General features: G+C 37.4%; 1 protein-coding gene across 3 annotated transcripts in view; it reads left to right on the top strand.

Annotated features, from left to right (window-relative positions):
• Positions 1 to 25,598, top strand: part of LOC127454744 (protein TALPID3-like) — a 176,099-nt gene that overhangs the window by 73,943 nt on the left and 76,558 nt on the right. For all 3 annotated transcript variants that reach the window (XM_051722119.1, XM_051722120.1, XM_051722121.1), the window contains 7 exons: positions 1,442 to 1,514; positions 1,816 to 2,109; positions 5,414 to 5,588; positions 5,731 to 5,904; positions 17,983 to 18,179; positions 18,489 to 18,590; positions 23,147 to 23,233. In XM_051722119.1, coding sequence (XP_051578079.1) covers positions 1,442 to 1,514; positions 1,816 to 2,109; positions 5,414 to 5,588; positions 5,731 to 5,904; positions 17,983 to 18,179; positions 18,489 to 18,590; positions 23,147 to 23,233 — 1,102 coding nt within the window. The remainder of the gene's footprint in view (positions 1 to 1,441; positions 1,515 to 1,815; positions 2,110 to 5,413; positions 5,589 to 5,730; positions 5,905 to 17,982; positions 18,180 to 18,488; positions 18,591 to 23,146; positions 23,234 to 25,598) is intronic.

Here is a 25,598-nt window from a genome sequence, read left to right on the forward strand (position 1 = left end):
AATGGAAGTGAGCTTTAGATACATGGGCTGTTTGCGGTTCAGAGCAGCAGTTGGACAGCATGCTGGGAGTGTCACTCGTCTCCTCATCTCAGTGATTTATACAGTGCAATAAGTGATGCAGAGATGGGCTAACAGGCCAATAGACAGCAGGGCATTTGCATAATGTGTGCTGGAGAAACTATTGCGCCTCTAAACGCAGTATGCAACATTTAGATTAGCTCTGGTTGCAGATGTCATCCTTCATTGGGATGTGGTATCTCTGACAGTCAGGACGTGAACATAAAAATAACTATACTTGCACAAGTCCTACTAACGGTCAACTGTATGTATTTGCTCATATTTATGTTTATGCATTGCAGAACTGATTTTCGGTCAATTTAGATTCAGTTAATTTGGAAGACATAGAAATTCATGTCTATGTATTCCCTTTCATTATGAATTAAGTTCACTCTTTGAGGTAAATTTATCTATGAAATTATCTGAACAGAAACCAGGGATGATCGAAAATTATTTTTTTCTATTTTTTTATTTTTTTCAATTATTATGTTAGCCAATAATCATGTTTGCATTCTATCCAAACCGACAATTTCTCAGTATATTTTTTGGTTTGTTCACTGGGAGTCAAACCCACTACCACAGTGTTGCTCATCCAGTTGAACTGCTTGTTTTCACGTTATCAGTTTGATGACCGATATTATAAATATGCACCATTTTGCCTGTTTTTAAAAATAAATACTATTCTTTATAAATACTATTATATAATTTATTATTACACTCAATTTTTTTTTAGCCTATTATGCATTTCAATTTTATAACAAACATTCATCAAATTGAATTGTGCAATCTTAAACAAAATATAATTAATAAAACTTCAAATTTCAGGTTTTTAAATGTCATTTTCTTAAATAATGCTCAATTTAATTTGATGGAACTTTATGAAATTGAAATGCATAAATCTTAAAAATATTTTTTTTGTGTATTTATAATGATTAAATTATTTATATTATATTAATATAACAATTATTTGTAGTATTAATATACAGCATTGCATATAATAATATTATAAATATTATATTAATACTAGTAGTGCTAAAAAATGCTACAATGCTACACCAGCATCCATTTAAATTGTTCATTTAGCTTCGCTTTTACTGTGCAAATTAATTCAGAATTGAAGACTCGTGTCAATGCATTTCCTTCCAAATAAAAGGCTAAATTGAATTCCCACTTTTAACCCAATTCATCTCCAAAAGTGGAACCCTGAACTCAACCAAGTGTTTCAAGGGTACCCTACAAAGTATTTGAAGGACTAAAAACGCCTAGAGCAACACAACAAGGTTTACTGGCTAAAAAAGGTGCTCTGTTGCTTTTGGTTGTAGATATAATGTCTTTGAGGATGTTTGCTGAATGTTGACGACCTGTCATGTGTCTCGTCCTGTAGAGATGTCAGTGAGGAAGTGAGGATAAAGAAAACAGTTGATGCCTGGATCAATACACTGAGCAAGGAGATTCAGGTGAGTTGAACTGAACGATTTCTCTCTTTTTTCCTTCCTTTCCCTCAAATACAATCTGATGTTTTTACACAATCTGTTGTGTTCTTTGGTCTTACATTCTTACAAACTTACATTATAGTTTCTCTCTTTAAGTTATTTGTAGTGCATGGCATCATTTTGACAGTGAATTAAAATTATATGGCAGTAGAAAACTAGGGGTTTTACAAGTGTTAAACAATATCTCTTGTGCACACTTCCAATCCTCTTTGACTACAATGCCCTCTATCTCTCTCTCTTTTTTTTCCCCTTTCCCTTCTGGCAGGATGAGCTAGTGAGGGAGAGTTCTGATTCAGAGAAGAAGATTGTGGAGAGAAGTGATGCAGCTGTCTCTAAAGTGTTGCATGAGGGCCAGGGGAGCAGGAGTGGGCACAGGGCTGGTCCAAGAGGGGGAGGAGGAGGAGGAGGAGGAGGAGGAAGAGGGGGAGGCAATGGCTCTGCGGCAGGGAGAAAAACCTCTGTGAGAGGCTCTGTAAGAGCACAGGCAGAGAACACACTACCACACGGCAAACAACACACTCTGTCTGTCAGAACCAAACCTGAATCGAGCCAAGAGACGGTGAGCAGGATTGCAATGTAATGAAGTTCATAATGTGTGCAAACAATGGCAAAACTCCTGTCAAAATTATATATTAAAGCTCTGTTCCTAACCTAGTTAGCTTCCTACCTAGATACCATTTCAAGGCATCAAAGGCACACCCTAATGTGAAGGCTGATCCAAACAGTAAGCAGCAAAATTGTTCTTTCTTTTAGGCAGCATCACATGGATCCTTAACATAAAAGGCAATCTCAGAATGCATTATGACAAGCTCAGTGAAACATTATATTCAAGATGTCAGACAAGACTATAAATATATTTAAGTCAGTACAGAAAAACATTTATAGAAAAACCTTCAATCTAACTAAAAATCAAATATTTCACCCAACAGACCCTTTTCAACTTTTATGCGCATGTAAACTACGTAAGTGTTATAGTGTCATAACCAAAGAGTGTTATATCATCCTGAAGGGGTTTATTTTATGATAATGATAGGCTGACTACATTATCCAGCTTATTACACGACTACCTAGCAAACAAATAAATAAGTGGATGAAATATCAATTTGCATTTAAATGATATTATTATGTGACAAGAAAGAGACTGCAAAGTCTCCAGAAACAGGGAAATACATCTCTGGTTTGCATCAAAGTTCTGATGAACTTGTTGGTGTTTATTTTGCAGAAATGATCGCTTGACTGCTCGTTATCCAACTTACGTATTACACGACTACTTGCTAAATAAATAAATCGACATGAAATATTGATTTGAGTTTCAATAATTTATTTTTAGCTCACTTGTAGAGTTTGCAGAGTGATACAAGAAGTAGGAAAAAGACTCACAACATCCGGATGACTGGTGAAATATCTCTTTATCCCCCGATGTGTGGTCATTATTTAGAAATATCAGACTGCTGGATGGCGAGATTGGCCAATCAGAATCATTTATTCCAAAGAGCTGTGTTATAAAGCAGGGTAAACTTCTATAGTGTTGAATGGGAGACCACACCAAATATTTTTTGAATTCCCATTTGTTCCAGCAGCAAAAGAAATAACCCAGTTATGCTTCCATGACTTTCCAAAAGAAAATATAAAATAGTTTGCTAGATTCACATTGCTAAAATAAGGTGGAAATGTCTCATAAAAGTCTGTGAAAAGGGTCCATATTTGTGTGAGAGGGACATCTCAGAATGCATTGCGTCAAGCTCAGTAAAAAAATAAAATAAAAGTGAGAAATGTTGATAACAGAAAAGTATCTATACAAAAAAAAAAAAAAAAAAAGAATTAAAATCTATTTAAAATAGCCTATTTTACCCTATATTTGAGTATGTTACGTAGCTTTATGCTTACTATATTTAAGTAGCACGTTGTTAGCTTAACAACATGCTAACATCAGACTCTGTTGAATTTAAGAGTTGAGTCTCCAGTGCGCTTCACTACTATTTGTGTTGTGCAGATAGTTGCTGCCTATGTAGAGCTTTCCAAATCACTCACTCACAGTATGAATTTTAATTTAGTGAGGATGCTGCCTAGTAGATAGCAAAGCAGCCAATTGTGTTTTGAAAGAAAACATACAGTGACCTGAAAGCCATAGCACAAGCTAATTTGGCTGCTCTCCAAAGCATCTGTCTTTATTATTGAGGTTGAGAATTAATTTAATGATCTGTTAACCTGTTTGTTTACAGTAACTATTCCTGTATTTTGTTAACTTGTCACTGTGACCCGATTAGCTAACAACACTCCCAAAATGATCTTGATGTAAACAATTTAAACTCAGGACTTCACTGCATGTTGTGGTGTTTTTTCTAAATGAGCTGGTTTGAGCACCCATTTGTTGCCCTGACACTAATTCGCTAAAAATAAAGAGTGAGAAGACAAGACACAGGCCTGCCTTATCTGTGTTTGGCACAAGTCTGGTCCTGTTAATGGCTGTCCACGTTGCCTGGTGTTTATGTGGAATATTCTTAACCTAGCAACACGTTCCAGTGGTTATCTGAGAGGTTACTATGTGTGGAGGGAGTTGTGGTTTGTAATTGCTCTTATCATTAAAGGTGCAGTCAGTCCAGATAATGTGGCACACAATAAGAAAAGGTTGAGAGGTATTTTGCTGGAAACACTCTGGGGTTGCCATGAGTTTTAGATGAAAATAAATGAAATCCATATGGCTATTCCAAGCTTACATGACCAAGTCTGTAATTATTGTACTTTGTAAGTGCATTGTGATCACTTTTATTGCATGTGACCTATATAAACAGTTTATAGTGTACCAAGTTTACTATAGATATTAGCATTTCATTGTATAGGGTACAGTGTATACCAAATATATGAGAGTATCCTAGTATGGTGTAGCATGTATACCATAGATACAGTATAAGCATCATAGTGCAGTGTACTATGTTTACACAAAAATTATTGTATTATACTTCAGTTTATTATCAGTAACAATATAGATTTGGAGTTAAAAGTCTAATTGTGCAAATGCATGTTTTCTCATGTTTTGTATGTTGGCTTTAAACACCTAGTTCAAAACACTTTTAAATGAGAATAATTCTTTCCCCCAAAGTAAATTTCCACTATCACTTTTTTTGTTTGTTATAGCTCTTGCATAAACAAGTGAACATAATCAAACCACACTGACCTACATTCAGACAAGTGTCATTTAAATTATGAAGGCTGAATTTTACAGAATGGTTTCATTTGTTCGAAGGACAAATTTTGTCACATTTCTTGTAAATTATCTTTTTGGATGTTTTCCATTTTTGTTGTTTAATAAATCGTTTAGTGCCGCATAATTGTTTTACTTTTTAAATTTAGCTGAAAAGCTTGTAATAGTCTGTAGAATGCAGGTAGATTTAGTTTTGGTGGTTGTGATGGTGGGAATACGTTCCCCCGTCACTCCCCAATATTCACATGAAACCTACACCACTGGTTTAGTTAGTGTGAAGTTCCATTGTAAAAACTTGCCCCATATAGTGTGACGATATGAATTGCTATTGGGGCAAGTTGTTACAAAAAAGGTCAACATGTGTTCAGTGAACTGTATCTTTTTTTCCCTGGGCAAGTGAAAATGTTCAGTAGCTTTTTTTGTAGCCAACACTTTAAGGTCTTGGTCTATGGTTATGTAGAAATTGACTTTTAAAAATATTTCTACCCTGAGAAATATTTGCTGGACTAAAAAAGTGTGAAAGCTAGTCCTGGTCTTTCCTTTTATATTATACAAATGAGTGTATACTTGCATAGTGTAGCATGCTTTCTTGATGAAACATGAGACACATAAGTAAGTTTGTTGATTTAGTTTTTTTTTATTTTTTAATATTTTTTTTTAGGCTGAGCCAGTGGTGCTGAAATCTCAGGCTGATCAGGAGTATCTGGCCAAGCTGTATGGTAAAGCTCTTTATGAGGGACATCGCCGAACACTGAAGAAAGGCCCTTACCTTCGATTCAACTCCCCCTCGCCAAAATCCAAAACTCAACGACCCAAAGTTATAGAGACTGTCAAAGGTGAGTTATGGGCATCTATGCATTTAATTTCAAATAATATTTAATTATATTAATATTAATATTTAGCTTCTCGCTTATTTTTACTATCTTGCTGCACAGCATTTTGTTTTACTTTTCCCTTTCTTTTCATTCTCTCTCATAGGGGTTAAGATGAAGTCTTCTAAAACCCAGACTAGTCAGTTTGTGGATGGTGCTTCTGCCCTGCAGTCTTCAGTCTCTGAGCCACATTTCCTGTTTAGACCCAGTGACCCGGACCAGCAACAGCAGCCTGGTTCCCCAGTGAGGTGCTACCTCATTCCCATGGCTATCCCTTTAGGTATAGTATGCCTCCATTAACACAGCCTTGAATTTCATTGGTTACCAGAGAATAAAATTATAAACACACCAGACTGTCTTTAAATAATCACAACAATCTAGGACTTGAGACAGTTAACTGTCCTCTTGTGACCTAAATAAAGACGTATTGTGCGACAACCAGAACTATATTTATTCTTAGTGGAAAACAAAGAATAAACAAAAAAATATATGTGAAATTTCTGCAACACTAAAAGTTTCTAGATCACATCTAATTTTCCACAACTCATGTTGTCTGGAGTCTACTGAATTAGGGCTGAACAATTTGGACAAAAAAATCTAATTGCGATTAATATTGCAATTTGAACTGCGATATAATTATTAGCATTTTTTAAAAAAAATAATGTTAATATAAAAAATATATATCTTTTTTTTCCGAATGTAAGTCATGGGAAAACATGCTCTTCTGCCAATAGAAATACTGTTTAATAAAGGATGTTTACATTTGAGTCCTCTTAAAAAGAACCCGAAAAAAACAAAAAAACAATTGGGTAACATAGAATCTGGAAAACAGATTCACATCACCTACACATTGAATCTGTTTACTGTGTACCTGTTTCTATCCTCTTTGTGATATGGTCTCAGACCACTTTTCACTATTATTTTTTGGAACCCAATAAGTTATTATTTAGAAATTATTATGGAAATATATTTTTTATAAAATTCTACTTGTACTACTACTACTACTACTACTACTACTACTAAAAATAATAATAATTATTATTATTATAAAACAGTAGCATATTTATGTACTAATTTACATTTGCATACGGCATTGCTATGCAGTCCGGTTACACCCTTAAGCCTTTATTTTGGCGGAGCTTTTATTTTGACGGAACTTGATGGAAGACATTTGTTTGAAGTTGAGTTCACAATGGCTGTTTATTGCAGAGAAATGCTCACATCCACTCTTCTGTCCACAAAAACCCAGTGTTATGAGGTTGCTTTAGATTAGGGTAGTTATTTTTTTTTTTGGTTATAATTTTATTTTATTTTATTTTTTTTGTTATTAACTATTTTATTGATATATGCATTTTCAACCCTTTCCCCCAAAAATTAACCCCACCCAAAACAAACAGGCACCCCAGTGGTCAAATGCCAATTGACAATGACACACAAACAGACAATAAAACAGTAGAAAATATTTAGAAATATATATATATATATATATATATATATATATATATATATATATATATATATATATTTTCTACTGTTTTATTGTCAAAAGCACAATAAAACATTATTGTTTTAAATGTGTGTGTTGTAACCTTTTTGTTTTTGAACGTATACTTTTTATGTTTTATTTTTTTATTTATATATATTTATATATATATATATATATATATATATATATATATATATATATATATAAATATATATAAATATATATAAATAAAAAAATAAAACATAAAAAGTATACGTTCAAAAACAAAAAGGTTACAACACACACATTTAAAACAACAAGTCTCCCTCCACTGCCCCTCCCCGTGAGCCTTCTAAAAAGGCTAAATAGCTGCCCCATTTCTTATTGAATATGTCTATGTTGCCTAGCCTTCTATGTGACAAATCTTCAAATGCCGCTACCCTGCCCAGGGTAGTAACTTTTTGCAGCCAAGCATATTTGGAAACACGAAAAATGTGCAATTAGTGAATCTAGAGCGCTCAGCTCAGCCTCACACGTGCTTTGATTATGAGTACAGAGAACAGAGCTGCGCACATACAGTAAGTGCGACAAACAGCATGTGCAGACCATTAATTTGTTAAATTAATATAATAATAATAATCGTTCAGCCCCAGTGAAATTTCTTGGAAATATATTTTTTATCAATGTTTTGTCAGCGGAATGACTCAAAACATTTTAAACAACTCTACAACGCATTGAAGAGACTGCACATCTATACCTCACAGCCTCATTTTCATTCCCGGCAAAAATCAAAGATGGCGCTGCTGTGAATAAGGTCTACTCTATAGCATTGGTTGAGCCAATATTGCTGTGTCGGGATGCTCAAACAAACACATTGTTCAACCTATGAATGGTTTACTTATAGTTGACACTGCATATAAGGATGAGTAGGAGTAACGAGGAGTTGTGACGAGGAGGAGGGTGTGGCCGGGCCGAGAGGATGCACGCCTGGCGCTGAGTTGCCCAGTCAGCGGGAGAGAGATAAAGGTGGAGCCGTGGACGCCAGAGAGAGATAGAGAGAGATACACACAGAGCTGTGTGTGTGTCGACGTATGTTGTTATGTTTCAGTTCAGTGTTTGTGTTGATTAAAGTCTTGTTAATTGTTAATCTGGTTCCTGCGTCCTCCTTTCCCGAACCTTGTTACAGTATTTTAACATCGGAAAAATGACATACTTCACCTTTAATGCCTATGAGGGCAGCTGAGTATATGGATCTTCATAAACAGCATTATAACAAAAATGGAACTACATTTTAAACAGTTTTGCATATGGATCATGCTAGGTTTTGAGACAACGCTTCTGTCTTTTACTGCAAATACACACGACCAACCTTTTTTTTGAGTGTGTGTCTCTTGTACCTTTGTCCATTAAAAAATAAAGATGCCCAATGTGGCTTGAGTGGTTGCGACGGCCTCCACATGCTGCAGTCATAAAACAGTCCTTCCTCAGACTGACTCTGAGCACACCGCAGCATTAAAGAATGGATTTAATTAGACATACATTACAGCGGTGTGAGTTTAGCTCTTAATTACGGCTGCCTCTCCACTCGTTAAAAAGCCTTCATACGCTGCTCTCTTTTAATCACTTCACTGTCAGGGACATTAATGCCGTTCTATTACGCTCCCATTTTCCCAGCTGCAATCACCATAAGCTTCATCTCAGGTCCGACCTTGAACGGTTGGAGGTAATTCTGTTTATTAGCCTGAACAACCATATGTATGAAAACACTGCTATGCTTTACGAGGCCACTTTTTAGGGCAGTAATTGCAAATACCCAATTGAAAACATTTTGAAAACATCATGAAAGTATTATGAGATTATTTGGTTTTTTATCTCCCCTTCCCCTTACTTTTGAGGATTATGACCTCCTGGCACCTAAACTATCCATTAGTTTGGCTGAATTGCCAGTCTTTATTATTATTTTCGGCCATGGACTGAAGTGGTAATTAAAGGTATTGCTCGAAAACATAGCTGTGATGAAGCCCCTTTACAACTGTTTACAGTATTCAGATGTTTCCTGAATTGTGACTCAGGGTATTGAAAATAAAATGGAATGGCAGGTGGTCATTTTGTGGGTTGTTGCCTGTCTGATGGACCGACCTCTGATCTGAGCTATGCTAGAGTGAACAAAGACTCTGCTAATCACATCTGCAATGCAGTGGCTCTGATCAGTGTCATAGGGTTCCCACAGTCACAGAAAACCTGAAAATATCAGCTAGCTTTATCATTTTGTTTTCCAGGCCTGTAAAAGTCATTGCAATGAATAAAATCGTAAAAGTTATGGGAGTTTCTGTAGTGAATATATATTTTTCTAGTTGTGTTCTGCTGTAAGTTCATTTATCAGATAGATATTGCTCCTGTGTTGAGTAAAACTTGCTTGCAAGCCATAGTGATGTCCGATTTGAGAGTGAATTGTTCTTTGGAGTCGGTTCTTTTCAATGAATAGGTCAAACTAACCAGTCACAAATTAGTTTGACTGATTCAATAGCGAATCGCAAACCACAAGGTAATGGAAAAATGACTGAAGTTCATTGGTCAAAGGGGTTGGGAACCATTACGTTAATGTCACTAATATGTTATTCGGCGTTCACGTCCTGTCAAAATTACTGTTATTACGAGTTTTTACAAGTCAGAATCTTGTAGTTACTGCAATTCCGATAAGGTGAATCTTGTTGTACAGCAATTCCGATATGGTGAGAATGCACTGTTAGTCATGTCCTAACCAGGTATGACACAACAAGTAATTTCACACTCAAAGCGATAATGCGTCACAATGCGACACATTTGCAGCCAATTAGAATATATTTCATGTTTAATATGCAGCTTCGATCAATTGCCTTGACACTTGTCACTCTTGTTGTGACCGGGCTAGTAGAAAAAGAAATTAGATTTACATTTATGAAATAGCTTTTGTCACTTGTCAATCATTGCAGTTGCCAGCGACAAGCAGATTGTTTGTCAGCTTTAAATGCGAAGCGATGATTCAACTGCAGCCAATCAGAATAAATTTGATGTTTAATATATTTCTGTGGAGAGGAAAGCTTAGACCGATGTGATCAGACATGGTTTTAAGTGATTAAGTCTTTGCTTGTGTCTGAATCAGGAAAGTATTAAAGAAATATTTTTGAAGTGACGTTGCGCGTGAACTCTTATTTGTGGATATTTTACATGTTTTTTTGTGTGTGTGGGGGGGGGGGGTCATGTCATTCCCCAAGCCACAGCTATAAGATTTTCATCTAACTTTCATCTAACGAAAGCCAAACACCTCCTGATAACTTATTTAATACCCCGCATCGGCCAAAGGCACTTGGAGCATATCAGGAGTCTTTAACCAGCCCGGGGTGATATTTGAGACAAGCTGATTCCCAAGGCGTTTTAACCATTTCTTACACCATCCATCAGTGTTGTCCCTGTGGCTGTCCTATTTCCCGTCACACCAAATGTGTATGTAAAACCCAAGCAGAAAGTTCCAGACTCATTAATAACTTTCCAGCCAGTTCTGCAGGATTGCAGGAGAGCATCTCTGAATGGGAGGGTGCCAGACCGCCCCAGTCTGGATTGGATTGACTCGCCAAGGCTCAGACTTGGTCTCTGGAGGGCTGTAGATTAGAGCTGGCCTTATTTCCCTTCTTCTGTGACTCTCCAGTGAGGATGGTGGGAATTGCAGTGTGCCCCATGGGAATGGAGAGCAAGCCTTTCATCTGCTGCAGATGTTCAGCATAGCTCATCCACGGATGGCCCCCGAGTCACAGTCACACGCAAACTAAAGCAGGCAGGCTTTCCACAAATCGTCTTAACAAGTTCTGCACAGCAGAGAAAAGAGAGTGGCAGTCGAATCAACTCCAGCTGTGATCAGAGGGCTTCTGGTGTTTGACAGACTGTGAATTTATACTGTTTATAGCCGTGTGTTTTCCGTGTTTCTATGTAACTTGTAGAGCAGACTATTTTCTGTTAAAGGGATAGTTCACAAAGAAAATTTTGTTTTCATTTACATCCATGTATATTGTTATTGACCAAGCATTTCAAGAATATCGCAATATAATTTTTTCTTATATTGCCCACCCCTAGTAGTATGTAATAACTTGCTATTTTTGTGGTATGTAACAGTCCATACCAATCAATTCCCGGTGGATAAAATAATGTCCCGCCCTACAACTTTTTTCCTTGTAAAATGTTTTGTTTAGCTCGAAATTTGTCATATTAGGGAAGTAAAATCTACTACACCAAAAATCTACTCCGTTTGCTCAAATAATTCATGACTTGTATTACATATACACTCACTGAGCACATTATTAGGAACACCTGTACACCTACTTATTCATGTGATTATCTAATCAGCCAAACTTGTGTCAGCAGTGTAATGCATAAAATGATGCAGATACAGGTCAGAAGCTTCAGTTAATTTTCACATCAACCAACAGAATGGGGGGGAAAATGTGATCTCTGTGTTTTTGATCGTGGCATGATTGTTGGTGCCAGACAGGCTGGTTTGAGTATTTCTGTAACTGCTGATCTCCTGTGATTTTCACTCAAAACAATGGCAAAAGCAAAAAACATCCAGTGAGTGGCAGTTCTGCGGACGAAAAGGCCTTGTTGATGAGAGAGGTCAACGGAGAATAGCCAGTCTGGTTCGAGCTGACAGAAAGGCTACGGTAACTCAGATAACCACTCTGTACAATTGTAGTGAGCAGAACAGCATCTTAGAATGCACAATACGTCAAACCTTGAGGCGAATGGGCTACAACAGCAGAAGTCCTTGTGTTCCTAATAAAGTGCTCAGTGAGTGTAGCTAATTAATATTGGCATTATATTCATGCTATATAATCAGAGAAGAACTGGCTCCCCCAGCTGAGCCTGGTTTCTCCCATGTTTTTTTTTTCTTTTTCTCTACACTAACATCTTTAGTTTTGGGTTCCTTTGCCACAGTCGCTTTTGGCTTGCTCTCTGGGGCCTAAAGACAAATATTTTTAATGTGTTATTTTTTTCTCCAACAATTCTTTGTCTTCTCAAAAATTCCGAATCGATTCTGAGTTCAATTTAAACTGACATCTGCGCTCTCACAGAAGCAGATATCACATGTAGCCATACTGGATTAGAAACTGATAGTTGTGGTGATAGTAGTAGGCTATGGATCGATTAATTCTTAATTAATCATTTAATTCTGTTTAATACTGAGTGTGTGTATGGATAAAAAATAATGTAGGACAAGATGCATCGTTATGCATCGAGAATCGTTTTGTTGTCAACTGTTACCCTTTAAATTGTAATCGAATCATGAGGCCAGTGAGATTTACACCTCTACTCGACCTAACAGACAGTACAGCATAATTTTCTGTAAAGCTGCTTTGAAACCATGCATATTGTGAAAAGTGCTATACAAATAAAAATTACTTGACTGAAATAAGTTCTGAATAAGCAATTCACGTTCACTTTAAACTCGGAGGCTTACATGATGCTGTTTATTCTCTGTCTACGTTTTTTAATATAAGTGATCTTTTGTGTTCTTTGCAAAATGTTTTTTTGTTAATGAAACAATCCCTTTTTAAGACTCACAATTCATATCCTGATTACTGTGCTCGCATAATCTAGATGTTTTGAGCAACCCACGCTCACTTTCTCTTGCTGTCTCTGAGGTGAATAGTTATACTATATTGATTGTAGACTGAATTGCTCTGGCAGTAGCCCCCGTAGAGAAGACGTGCTTTATATTTAACTGCATTTTGTGTGCATCCACCATCTCAACATTGCTGCCTCTATCCTCTTTCCCTGTCATGTACTGCAGTGGTCTGTGGGTCCAGTGAAGTCAGTGATTTACACGCTCCTGGACACGATCCCATGCAAAAGCATTTTGCAGCTGATTCTACATGGAGCAGGGAATTCTGTCCCCTCATTTGGGGCTTTGTTTCCTTGCATGCCTTCTGGCCTTTCTGGTTTCACGTATAGCCCATAATAGCATTTCTTCCTCTCCTCTTTCTGTCCATCATTGTGCTAATCTGTCCGATCTCGTTTTAAATTTCGGGGCATGCTCTCTCGAGAGGTTCCGGAATACAAACGCCTCCTTTCAAGTGTTCCTTCGTTTGCAGTCCTAGAGCGGAGCCCACATGTTTGCTATCAGAAGTATTTGTGCATTCCAGATGAGTCAGTGCTTCTTGCTCCACAGCCACTATTTGGATGCCCTTCAGCCAAATTATGGAAATCGTAAAGCTTATGTTTCCCCTGCTTTGCATGGAAAGCTGGGAAAAACAGATTGTGGTGCTCGCAGCAGATTTATGCTAATGTGAGCCTCCTTGTTCACCATTAATGTGCAGAGGCCAGACTACCGACTCTATGTAATGGGGCTTGTGCATCCGTAACTTGTCTTCCTGGAAACAGGCATGACATAAACTGCGGCGAGCTACACTAGCATACTCTGGCTGAACCTCTTTGTCTCTCGGTCCCGTTACAGAACAGATGTCAATCATGCTGCCAGATTGGCCTCCCGTTTTGCCAGATGTGTATGAATGTGTTTTGGAGGAACATGTCGGTTTGAAGTAGCATGGATGCCCTTTGCAATCGCTCTGAAGTGTGTTGAAAGGTAAATTAATGAATAGGTGTGTGTGTGTGGGCTTGTGTCTGTCTTTAATATCCATCATGCATCAGTATGGGGGTGGCATTTTACCCTTACCTGTAAACAGCGTGTTGATTTTATCTCTGCCATGTCAGGGCGATGGATGTGCAGACTTTAGGGGTTTGACAGAGGAACATTTGTGCTGCAGGAGTGTATTACTAATCATGGAACATGTGAAAAAGTGGGGGAGTTACATTTGAAGTCAGAAGTTTACATACACCTTAGCCAAATACATTTAAATTCAGTTTTTCACAATTCCTGACATTTAATTGTAGAAAACATTCCCTGTCTTAGGTCAGTTAGGATCACAACTTTATTTTAAGAATGTGAAATGTCAGAATAATAGTAGAGAGAATGATTTATTTCAGCTTTTATTTCTTTAATCACATTCCCAGTGGGTCAGAATTTTACATACACTTTGTTAGTATTTGGTTTAACTTGGGTCAAACGTTTTGGGTAGCCTTCCACAAGCTTCTCACAATAAATTGCTGGAATTTTGGACCATTCCTCCAGACAGAACTGGTGTAACTGAGTCAGGTTTGTAGGCCTCCTTGCTCGCACACGCTTTTTCAGTTCTGCCCACAAATTTTCTGTCGGATTGAGATCAGGGCTTTGTGATGGCCACTCCAATACCTTGACTTTGTTGTCCTTAAGCCATTTTGCCACAACTTTGGAGGTATGCTTGGAGTCGTTGTCCATTTGGAAGACCCATTTGCGACCAAGCTTTAACTTCCTGGCTGATGTTGTGAGATGTTGCTTCAATATATCCACATAATTTTCCTTCCTCATGATGTCATCTATCTTGTGAAGTGCACCAGTCCCTCCTGCAGCAAAGCAGTCCCACAACATGATGCTGCCACCTCCATGCTTCACGATTCGGATGGTGTTCTTCGGCTTGCAAGCCTCACCCTTTTTCCTCCAAACATAACAATGGTCATTATGGCCAAACAGTTAAAGTTTTGTTTCATCAGACCAGAGGACATTTCTCCAAAAAGTAAGATCTTTGTCCCCATGTGCACTTGCAAACTGTAGTCTGGCTTTTTAATGGCGGTTTTGGAGCATTGGCTTCTTCCTTGCTGAGCAGCCTTTCAGGTTATGTCGATATAGGACTCGTTTTACTGTGGATATAGATGCTTGTCTACCTGTTTCCTCCAGCATCTTCACAAGGTCCTTTGCTGTTGTTCTGGGATTGATTTGCACTTTTCGCACAAAACTACGTTCATCTCTAGGAGACAGAATGCGTCTCCTTCCTGAGCGGTATGATGGCTGCATGGTCCCATGGAGTTTATACTTGCATACTATTGTTTGTACAGATGAACATGGTAGTTTCAGGCATTTGGAAATTGCTCCAAAGGATGAACCAGACTTTTTTGACAGATTTTTTTTTTTTCTGAGGTCTTGGCTGATTTCTATTTATTTTCCCATGATGTCAAGCAAAGAGGCACTGAGTTTGAAGGTAGGCCTTAAAATATATCCACAGGTACACCTCCAACTAGGTCTGATACACATATCAGAAGCTAACTGGCTTATTGCCTAAAGGCTTGACATAATTTTCTGGAGTTTTCCAAGCTGCTTAAAGGCACAGTTAACTTAGTGTATGTAAAATTCTTACCCACTGGAATTGTGATATAGTCAATTAAAAGTGAAACAATCTGTCTGTAAACAAATGTTGGAAAAAGTACTCATGTCATGCACAAAGTAGATGTCCTAAATGACTTACCAAAACTGTAGTTTGGTAATATGAAATCTGTAGAGTGGTTAAAAAATGAGTTTTATTGACTTCAGTGTTCAGTAGCCCCTTGTTGTCCTGGCAATGTTTAACTCTGCAGACATGTTCATGTATCCCCAGTGCCTGAGAAACTGCAGATTTTTCCTTTTTAAGTATGTAGGTAGGAAAGTAAATAGACATTTATCAGAAGCTACTTGCAGTAGATTGACAATACAACCTGAAAAATATGCAATGCAGATAGGGCTGTCACGATTATGAAATTTTGGTTGGTTAATTTTCATATAAATAGTTTAATATGTTTAATGATTTAATTGTCCATTATGTTCATCTCAATTACGGTGTATGCTTAATACACATAAACCTTAAGAAGTTATTTATTCATATTTAACTTTAATAATGACATGAATAATGACATTTTAAATATTTGGATATTTACAAATATGATACATATTATAATATGTATTTTTTTGTTCAACGTTAGTCTTAGTCTTTTCGCAGTTGTTTTTTTGGAACCCAGCCAATATTATATTATATTATATTAAATAATATAAAATACAAATTGTATTATATTTTGGGGCTGCATAGACTATTCGACAAGTCTAGAATAACTAATATAGTCGACACTGTCAGCCTGAAGTCGACTAGTTGCCTTCCACGTGGTGAATTTCCAAAACGTAGGATGGCGAGGGATGACTCATTCATATTGAGGAAAGCCCTACCTGATTTGTTAGGGTTAGGTTTAGGGGTTGGGTAAAAGTTTCTCTGACCAATCAGGTAGCACTTTCATGATGAATATAACTGAACCGTTAAATTAGTTATTGCTTTACTCATGAAAATAATTGACTCTTCCCATGCCATCCTACATTTCGGAAACTCGCCAGCAGGTATGATGGCCAGTGGCTCTGCACTAAAAGAGTGAAGTGGCTCAAATTTACTTTGAGAAAGATGCTACAGTGACTTCCAATATATGCAAAGTGGCCTTCAAAAATACAGATACTATTACTATGCATAATCATTTAAAAAGGCACCCACCTTTTAGCACAACTTTGTGTGTTTGGACATCTGACCTGGTTGCTGTTCGCACCATCAAGAACACGATTCAGAAAAGGTTAGAGAAGCACTTCAAGTTGAAGTACGATGACATGACGGAATGCATCACCATCCTGCACGCTAGATCACGTTCGCCGCAATCATCGATGAGGTCACGACTAGTCTAATTCGACTCGACTAATGGGCTCGACTAGTCGACTATTAAAAATCAGCGGTCATGCAATCCCTAATTATATATTATATTATAACATGTTACTGTATATTCTTTACTTTCACCCGCAACAGCCAATAACATTTGCCATTACACAAATGTTAAATTAAAGTGAAACTGGAGCACTTTGCATTCACAATGCAAATTAATACTTGTTTAAATATGTTCATAATTTAAAGTGCACAATAATCGCAGCTACCACAAATACCTTACGTTATTAAGAAGCTATTTATTCATATTTAATTCAGAAAATATTACACAGGGGTAGAATGATGTAAATAATAACATTTTATAATAACAATATATATATATATATATTTACAAATACTTAAAATATGTATTTGTTTAATTTAGTCTTAGTCTTTACATTTACACTATTGTTTTGGGAACCCAGCCAACCTGAATATTATATTATAATAAATTATATTATATTTCATTAAAAAAAATTTTTTATTAATCACTTCCACCCGCAATGACCAAGAACATTTGCCATTACACAAACTTTAAATTAAAGTGAAACCGAAATGCTTTGCATTCATTTTGCGCATTAATACTTGTTTATACTTTCACTAGTGTGGTGTGAACTGAAATGTGATTGGAATTTGAAGTGCACAATAATCAAGGCTATCTCAAGTAACTTTAGTTTGGTTAAATAATCACGATCAGGCTTTTTTGAAATAATGGTGACAGGCCTATACACAAGTATGTGAACATAAATGCTTAGTAATGCAACATTTCACATGTTGTTTTAACTGAACGTGTAGAATATGTGTCTGGCGTAAAGCTGGAGCAACCTGGGGTTAAAGGTGCTGTAAGCGATTTTGGCCATTCTAGAATTTCCACAAGCTGAGCCGTTGGATTAGCCACGCCCCCTCTTTCCAAAACTCCGAACTCTAAAGATACCAAATGAGCTTTATTAAAAAGGAGCAGTTGTCAAAAACAACAGCAACAAAATAGCACCATCAACTGACAACTGTTATGAGCAACATGGCAGAAAAATGGCATTAAGCCTCAGTAATTCGCTGCAACTACAATGCTATGAAGACGCAAAAAATGATTGACAGGTTGAAAGCATCAGAGACCAAGATTTTTGCATACCTTTCCATGAAAAAATCATTTACAGCACCTTTAAGTGTTTTGCTCAAGGGCTCTATGATGATAAATCATAGATTGCTTCTTGCAGGATTCAAACCTATAACCTTTCGGTTACAGTCCAAGATCATTAACCACTTCGCCACATTGTGTTGCTCTCTCTAGGCAAGCCCAGAGTGGACAGTCAGGCCCCGTTGCCATCACGGGTCATCATTAGCAACAAAGCCCCAACTGTAACAACCTCCTTCCCTCCTATAACCATCCCCAAACCCAAACCAGCTTCTGCAATTCGGAAGCCCAACACCATCTTACTGGAGGTACAGTCAGAACCGAAAAAACGAACCCCACAGCTTGAAATACAGGTGAGACTTGGAATCTTAGTATCTCTGTATCACAGTAGTGTGCCATTTTTGTTGTTTTTACCTTAGTGGTAGTGCAGTACTATTGTCTTTTTCTCTACAACAAATTAGTATTTTAAAGGTGCACTCAGTAATATTCATTTTTTTTGATTGGTTGTGATTTTGTACCTTTGCTTTCAGCGAGAACACAAAATGTACATGTGAAAACTTTAACGTGTGCCTTGTTGGGACAGTTTCACTTTCTTATTTCAAGTTTGCCTGGTATTTGTTCACATTAAATTGTGTTATAATGGATTTGTGTCTTGTTTGCAGGTCCAGCCGTGTGTGAACATTGAGAGCGCTCTTTGCAGCCGACTCGTATCGTCACTGCCGTCGATTCCAGCTGATACTATCCTTCCTCCTCCCACAGTTTATGTAAGAACTCTCAAATCACCAAGAACACATATTAGAATCATACAATTCCTCTTTATCTAACACTCTGAACAGAATTAGCATGCTTGCCAATAATTGGTTGGCCTTGCCACTTCTCAATATTGATCTTTTTTGGCACTTTCCAGGTAAAAACTGCTGTTTTGAAGCAATGTAACCACTTATATTTCTGTAGGCTCTCAAATTGATTGTACTTCCAGAACATGCTCTAAGGGTAACATTTACATGTGTGTATGCACAGTCCATGGCTCGAAGACCTCTGATGGTATTCATAAAGCAGCTGATCTTGGCTCCGTTCAGAGTATGGATGGATGTTATGCCATTAGATTTTGGCTGTACTCCAGTTTGCTGTACTGCTTTAAGGGCCAGTTTTGTTCTTGCATTTCTCATCGCACTGCCATTGATTTTTGCCAAGCTGTGCGTGCGTGCGTGCTCGCTCGCATGTGTGCTCTCAGAACCTGCTCAAGCAGATGAAGATGGATGAGGTATGTGTGTGTGGAGCTGAATGTATAATGTTTCAGGGGGGACTTTGCCGCCAGCGTTCTCTGCTCTCACTCCTCCTGTCCCGACCTCAGCTTTTTACATCTGGTTGCTAGGCAACAGATGCAGCTTCGTTGCTGCTCTGTCAGTTCATTAGTCGATTCTGAGCAAGCGTTTGAGAGGACAAAGCAGCTCTGTGTCTTGCTGCTGTTCACCATTACAGCTCTCTGGAAATAGCATTAGAAATGGCATCTTTTATGATTAATTGTGCTTTCTTGTGATAAGTCGTGGATGTGTTTCCCCTTCTGACTTTATGTCGACAGGACATACTGTCATTTTACATGCAGTTAGTAACATTTTTCATAAACCCTGGAACAGTTTTTTAACCACATTTATTATTATTATTATTGATAATATTAAAAATGGATCTTTAATATCTTATATGTAGGCTTTTAGTTGTTTTACCTAATATATTCAAACCCAGTTTTCTCCATGAAAATAGCCATAGAAGCTGACATGACGAAGGCTAGATATACCTAATCTTTTGTTAAAATGTAGCATGTACTGTTAAAATGGCATCTTTTTCATTAAGTTGTGTTTTGCAATAATTCGTGGATGTGTTTCCTCTTCTGATTTTGCACTGACGTTGAGGACATACTGTCATTTTTCATACAGTTAGTAAAAGTTTTCGTACACCCTTAAACACGATTTTAACAAAGTCTGCCCAGAATCAGTTTTAGAGTTTTATTCATTATTATTAAATTGGATTTTAAACATCTGTTGTTTTTACCTAATATTATATTTTAACCCGATTTCATAGAAGCTTGCATTGCATTTAAATCAAACAAACAAACAATTTTTGAGGGCCAGATTCAGCTTATCTTCTATTTAGAACAGTCAAGATTTAGTGTGCACTGTTAAAATGAGTAGAAATTAGTACAAATTGTACTATTTTAGGGCCAGATTAATTGGGAAATTATTTTGTTCATATTTTGAATGGTCAATCTTAGTTTGTACTGTTAAAAAGTACAGCGTTATATACTAAAGTTGAACTATGCTGTATTTATTTTATTGAGGTGGATTTAAAAAAAACTAGCTGCAAGCTTCTACCTCATTATGCAAGATATAATAGTGCTGAAAGACTACAAACCTTTAATTCAATTTAATTATTAATAGAACATTGGTGTCTTTTATTGTATTACTGATGAAACCACATTATTTAATCATTAATACATTTGAGGCTGTGCATTACAGTGATTTTTACTGGGTTTAAGGGGGTTTTCAGCGCTCTGATTTGTGTCGATTGTAAAGAAACGAGAATGTGTGTGGCTGTCTGTGTATTTGCATGTGTGTGTTTAAGATTCATTGCCTAATGCAGCTTAGTGGAGCTGTTTTGGTTTGCAAACTCAGGGCACTGTTACAGCATGGCTGCGTTCATCACTCTGTCTGTGCCCGTTTAATGCCCATGACTTATTAGACATGGGCAAGGACAAACACGGTACACCCAGAATCACTCTATATAAATGCACATTACACCCACAAATCCTACCGACTGGTTTAAAATCGTACACTTTACTCTACAAAGGCCTTCATAAAACAGAAGGTGAAAAAATGCACACATGACCTACTACATCTGTTGAGATTCTGAAGTATGCATTTAATGGACACCAAGATATACCAAGAAAGATACAGATAGCTAGAAAATTGTTCCTTATTGCTGTCATTTTTGTACCAGAGTAAATTATTTTCACGGTTGTTGAAACTACGTCAGATATTTGGGTCTTAGGACAATGGCCACATTCCCAGATGAAGCATGTCTGGAAATGTATTTTTACCACTCACCTGAATTAATTAACAATCAAGAAGTAAGTTCGTTGTTGTGCATTGTGGACAATGTTGTGTGCAATACAATTTTTTGTATTCCTAGCCTTGCTGTTCAATGACAAAATGACCAATTGACCTTTTTGTTTTTTTGCTTGTGCCTTGTATCTCCGTGTGTGTGCACGTGTATACATATATGAGCTGCAGGTGAATTGTGTAACTGTGCGTGAGCTGAATAGTAAGTAAATTGTGTGTCCATAGTTCACTGCAGCGCTGCAGTCTTATCTGTTTTCTTAGCTCCAATGAAGCTCCATCCTTACGCTTTTATTCACTATACGTACTATATAAGGAATGTACAGTCTCAATCTGTATATTGACAACCTGCCAATCGCAGAATAAACTGCAACAGTGTGAACAGTCATTTTTATTTTGCAAGAATGACCAGCTGACTCTACATTATCCCTCTTCCCTTTTCTATCCCTCTTAAATGGCTACTTACCAAATAAATGAGTATGAAATTATGAGTCTAAAAATTGTTTTATTATGTAAGAAGAAAGAGACCACAGATTGAAACGCGACATGAAACTAGCACTGCTAGGAAACCGTTTGCCTGGGACAATAGTCATATTTTACGTTTTAGCAATCATTATACAATCATATTTGACTGCAGAATGCAGCGATTGACCAATCAAAATCAAGTATCCCAGAGAGCCGTGTAATAATGGGATGTTGCCGGAATTTATTCATCGTTTTGTTGTGCTCACATCTCCAAAATACACAATCCAGTGTGATACACAACATATCTAATATATGAACAATGTTGGTCACTGTAGAGCTTTAAAAGCTGTTTGATTAATGCATAACAGAAGGACAGCATATAACACTATCTGTCTCTCGTACTCAGCACGTCTGCACCACTCATTCACATGAGCAGACCGACTCTCTCAGTTGCCATAGAAACAAGGCTTAGCTGCGTGAGACAAAAACCTGAAAAACTGCTGCATGATTTCCTCTCACACACACAACTCATAAACAGTAACAGTTTTGATCTCTATCATGAGATGAAGTGATTCATTGAATCTTTGTAGGGACGCCCTGTTAAGGACACATTTTCTTCCCTCCTGGAATGTGTTTAGGAGCAGTTTGTGTATGTGTAGCCAGCATCATGTCTTCAACGACGGTCATTTGAGGATTCCTTTCAGCTGTTTTATGACAAGAAGAGTCTCTGGTTTTTCTTGACAATTAAAGGAATAGTTCCCCCAAAAATTAAAATTCTCTCATCATTTACTCATCCTCATGCGATCCCAGATGTGTAAGATGTTTTTTCTTCTCCAGAAAATAAACAAAAAGAATAAACAGTTTTTAGAAGAATATCTCAACTCTATAGGTCCATGTTGACCAAAACTGTAAAGCTTCAAGAAGCACACAAAGGCAGCATAAACGTAATCCATACGACTCCAGTGGTTTAATCCATGGGCATTTCCAAACAGCATTTCTGCACCCTTGATGGGCACTTTGCGTAGGGTATGCCACTCGAAAGGTCTTTCCACACAAAAGTAAGAAAGTAAATTTTTTCACAAAGGGCCCTTTCAGGAAACTTTTAGTGAAGGCTGCATTTAAACTGTAATGCCATGCTCCCTTCAGAGTGCCCACATCAAGAGCTCTGTCTTTCGTAGTCAGTAGGGCATAGGGATGATCACTTTCTATTGGAATTCACCCCATGTCTTCTGAAGCTATCCAAACGTTTGTTTTTTTTAAGTACTTTTTGGAGCTTCAAAATTTTGGTCACCATTCACTTGCATTGTATGGATGTGCAGAGCTGAGATATTCTTCTCAAAATCTTCATTTGAGTTCTGCAGAAGAAAGAAAGTCATACACATCTGGAATGGAATGAGAGTAATAAATGATGAGAGAATTTTCATTTTTGGGTGAACTATTCTTTTAAGAGCTTTGATTGAGGGGAAATTTATCAGTTAAGCTGGGAGAAAGATTTCTTGAAAAAAGTCGCACAGGTTTAGAACAACATTAGGATGAGTAAATAATGACAGAATTTTCGTTTTTGGGTGAACTCTTGAAATTCATGCTATTCTACATTAGTGTCAAATAAAAAAAATTGTTTTGGTCTATTATCCTTATGCATACACATACAAGTTGCAAATCTCCACTGCTCTTAATGAATTTGACTAATTTGCAACATAGTAAAGCTTCCTGACCTCTATATCTGTGTTTTTGCCACCCAGGCCGCTGAGGATCCACATGCTTATGAAGATCAGGATGAAAATGGCTTTCCTGGAACCAATTTCTTGGCGGTAGCCGACATAAGCCAGGTACTTTCAATTAAAAGCACATTTCGGTGGGCCTGCAACCCACACACATTTTAATGTAAAGGGTCATTTCACAGCCTGGTGTCCACCCTACGGTTATCAGCCCCCATCACCCAACCTGACGTTAAAGGAACGTTTCCTACTTCTGATTTGCATTTGGACCAAACTACAAATACCCACTTTCTCCGTCTCCCTCCTACTCGGATATATTGTCCATCAATGGCTCAGTGCTTCGTTAATGAGATTTTCAGAGCTAAAGGGTGAGGGAGTACATCGTTTTCTTTAATTAACAAAGACCGAAAAATGAATGAGAGTTTAAAATATCATTCTGCCAAGAACTGAGAAAAGAAATCTAATTAGAATGGGCACTAAATTGGCCTTTTGGTGGATTGATATTGGATTGGTATGGCACAAATTGCCATCTTTTTGTTCCGTTCGACTGCAACGCTGGATAGCTGTTTAGGAATTCCACTTGGTTCACAGCTCACTCAACCATACACACGGAGCCATAAGTCCCTTATATTTACCGCTAACAAGCAACACAAGACGCTCGCCATATTGGGCATTAGGCCGATTCCACCGCTCGGTCAAGGGCAAGGTGCCGGTTAGCACTGAAATAGCATTGCAGTCATTATTTGGGAGGTGGAGGCAAAATAGAAGAAGGCAAATCAGTGTTGTTCTCACAGCCTTTTGTGGAAGGTGCTGAGTAAAAAGAGTGTTTATAATGAGAAACAAGAATCTTTGGGGAAGGGGTGGGGGGGTGAGGGGATGCTCACCATTAACTTGAGCTATTCCACAGTGCCCCCTTTTGGTTTTGAGAGGGAACTGTACCCATAGATGAAGCTCGGTTTGAAGAAAACATAGTCTGTGATAAAGGAAATTCTGTCATTGAGACGAAGGTGTTAATTGTTTTGAGACAGTTGGTATTTTAAAAAAAATTGTATTCTTATATTTTGAGATGTTTTCCCATGAGATGCCTGTCACTCAAAATGCTTGAAGTGTATCTTAATTCTGACTGCCAAACTATAAGCAAGCATATATGGGTGTTTCTTCAACTTCTGGCACCCTTAGCACTGCAGATTTCTAGAAAGTAATCTCATGATAACATTTTTTACACTCCCAGTAATATAATGTGTCCAACAGTGTATGAACGTGCATGTGGTTTTTTTCTGAAAGTCATGATTATGCCCACCACAGTGTCATTTCCAGCACATCTCAAATTCTGTACTGTGTTTAATAGAATTCTGTGGTGGAAATGACAGTGATGAAAATGACATTTTTAAAGTTTTTGAAATAAAATAGTCGCCTCCTTTGTCTTGCTAAGACTAATTTCATAGCTAACATTTTACGTATCCTAAATGCACACAATTAATTAATATTTTCCCACTTTTTTCTTAATTTGGCAAAATTACAGCACAATTGGAAATGATGGCCAATAAAAATATTCTGATTACAAGTGATATTTACCTTGAATTTTCTTTGTTTTCTTTAAACATCACTTGTCTCATATTTTATCTCAAGCATGATCTTCACTGACACTTTTGTTGACTTGGTTAGAGTTTTAAGAAACTCTATTAGGCACAAAATAGTTTGGTGTGGTGGATATTTAAGGTTTTAAAAAAAACTCTAATTTTAAAAACCTCAAAGTATTAAACTTTGGTGAGTAGATCGGCCCACAACTTTTGTGATATGGGTATAAATGATACGTCAAAGCATGTGGCCTGTTGAAGAAAGATGTTCTATTGCTTTTCCAAGTGATCTGAATTATAACTTATGCTTGGTGGACTATAAAATGACCAAAAAACAAAACAAAAACAAACATGGACTAAGATTAAAGGAGGTACCTAAGCTGGAAGTGGTATTAGGGAGGCCAGTAGGGGGTGCTCACCCTGTGGTCTGTGTGGGTCCTAATGCCCCAGTATAGTGACAGGGACACTATACTGTAAAAAAGCACCGTCTTTCAGATGAGACGTTAAACCGAAGTCCATCCATTGGCCCTTATCTGTCGTGGCCTCCTAATAATCCCCATCCCTGAACTGGCTACATCACTCTACTCTCCTCTCAATCAATAGCTGGTGTGTGGTGAGCATACTGGCGCATTATGGCTGCCGTCGCATCAGCCAGGTGGATGCTGCACACTGGTGGTGGTTGAGGAGAGTCCCCCTATTCTATGTAAAGCACTTCTATATAAATGTAAGTAATTATAATTAACTATATTTAATTATTATTAAGCCTTAGGAAAAGAATATCAGATTATTGTAAGTAACACACTAACGACCAACCAAAACACCCTAGCAACCACTCATAACACTCTAGCATTATGAAGGTAAGTTTAAGACTGACATTTTCTGCTGAAAATGTAAAAATC

Source organism: Myxocyprinus asiaticus, chromosome 17, assembly GCF_019703515.2.
Source record: "Myxocyprinus asiaticus isolate MX2 ecotype Aquarium Trade chromosome 17, UBuf_Myxa_2, whole genome shotgun sequence".
NCBI classification, from domain to species: Eukaryota; Metazoa; Chordata; class Actinopteri; order Cypriniformes; family Catostomidae; genus Myxocyprinus; species Myxocyprinus asiaticus.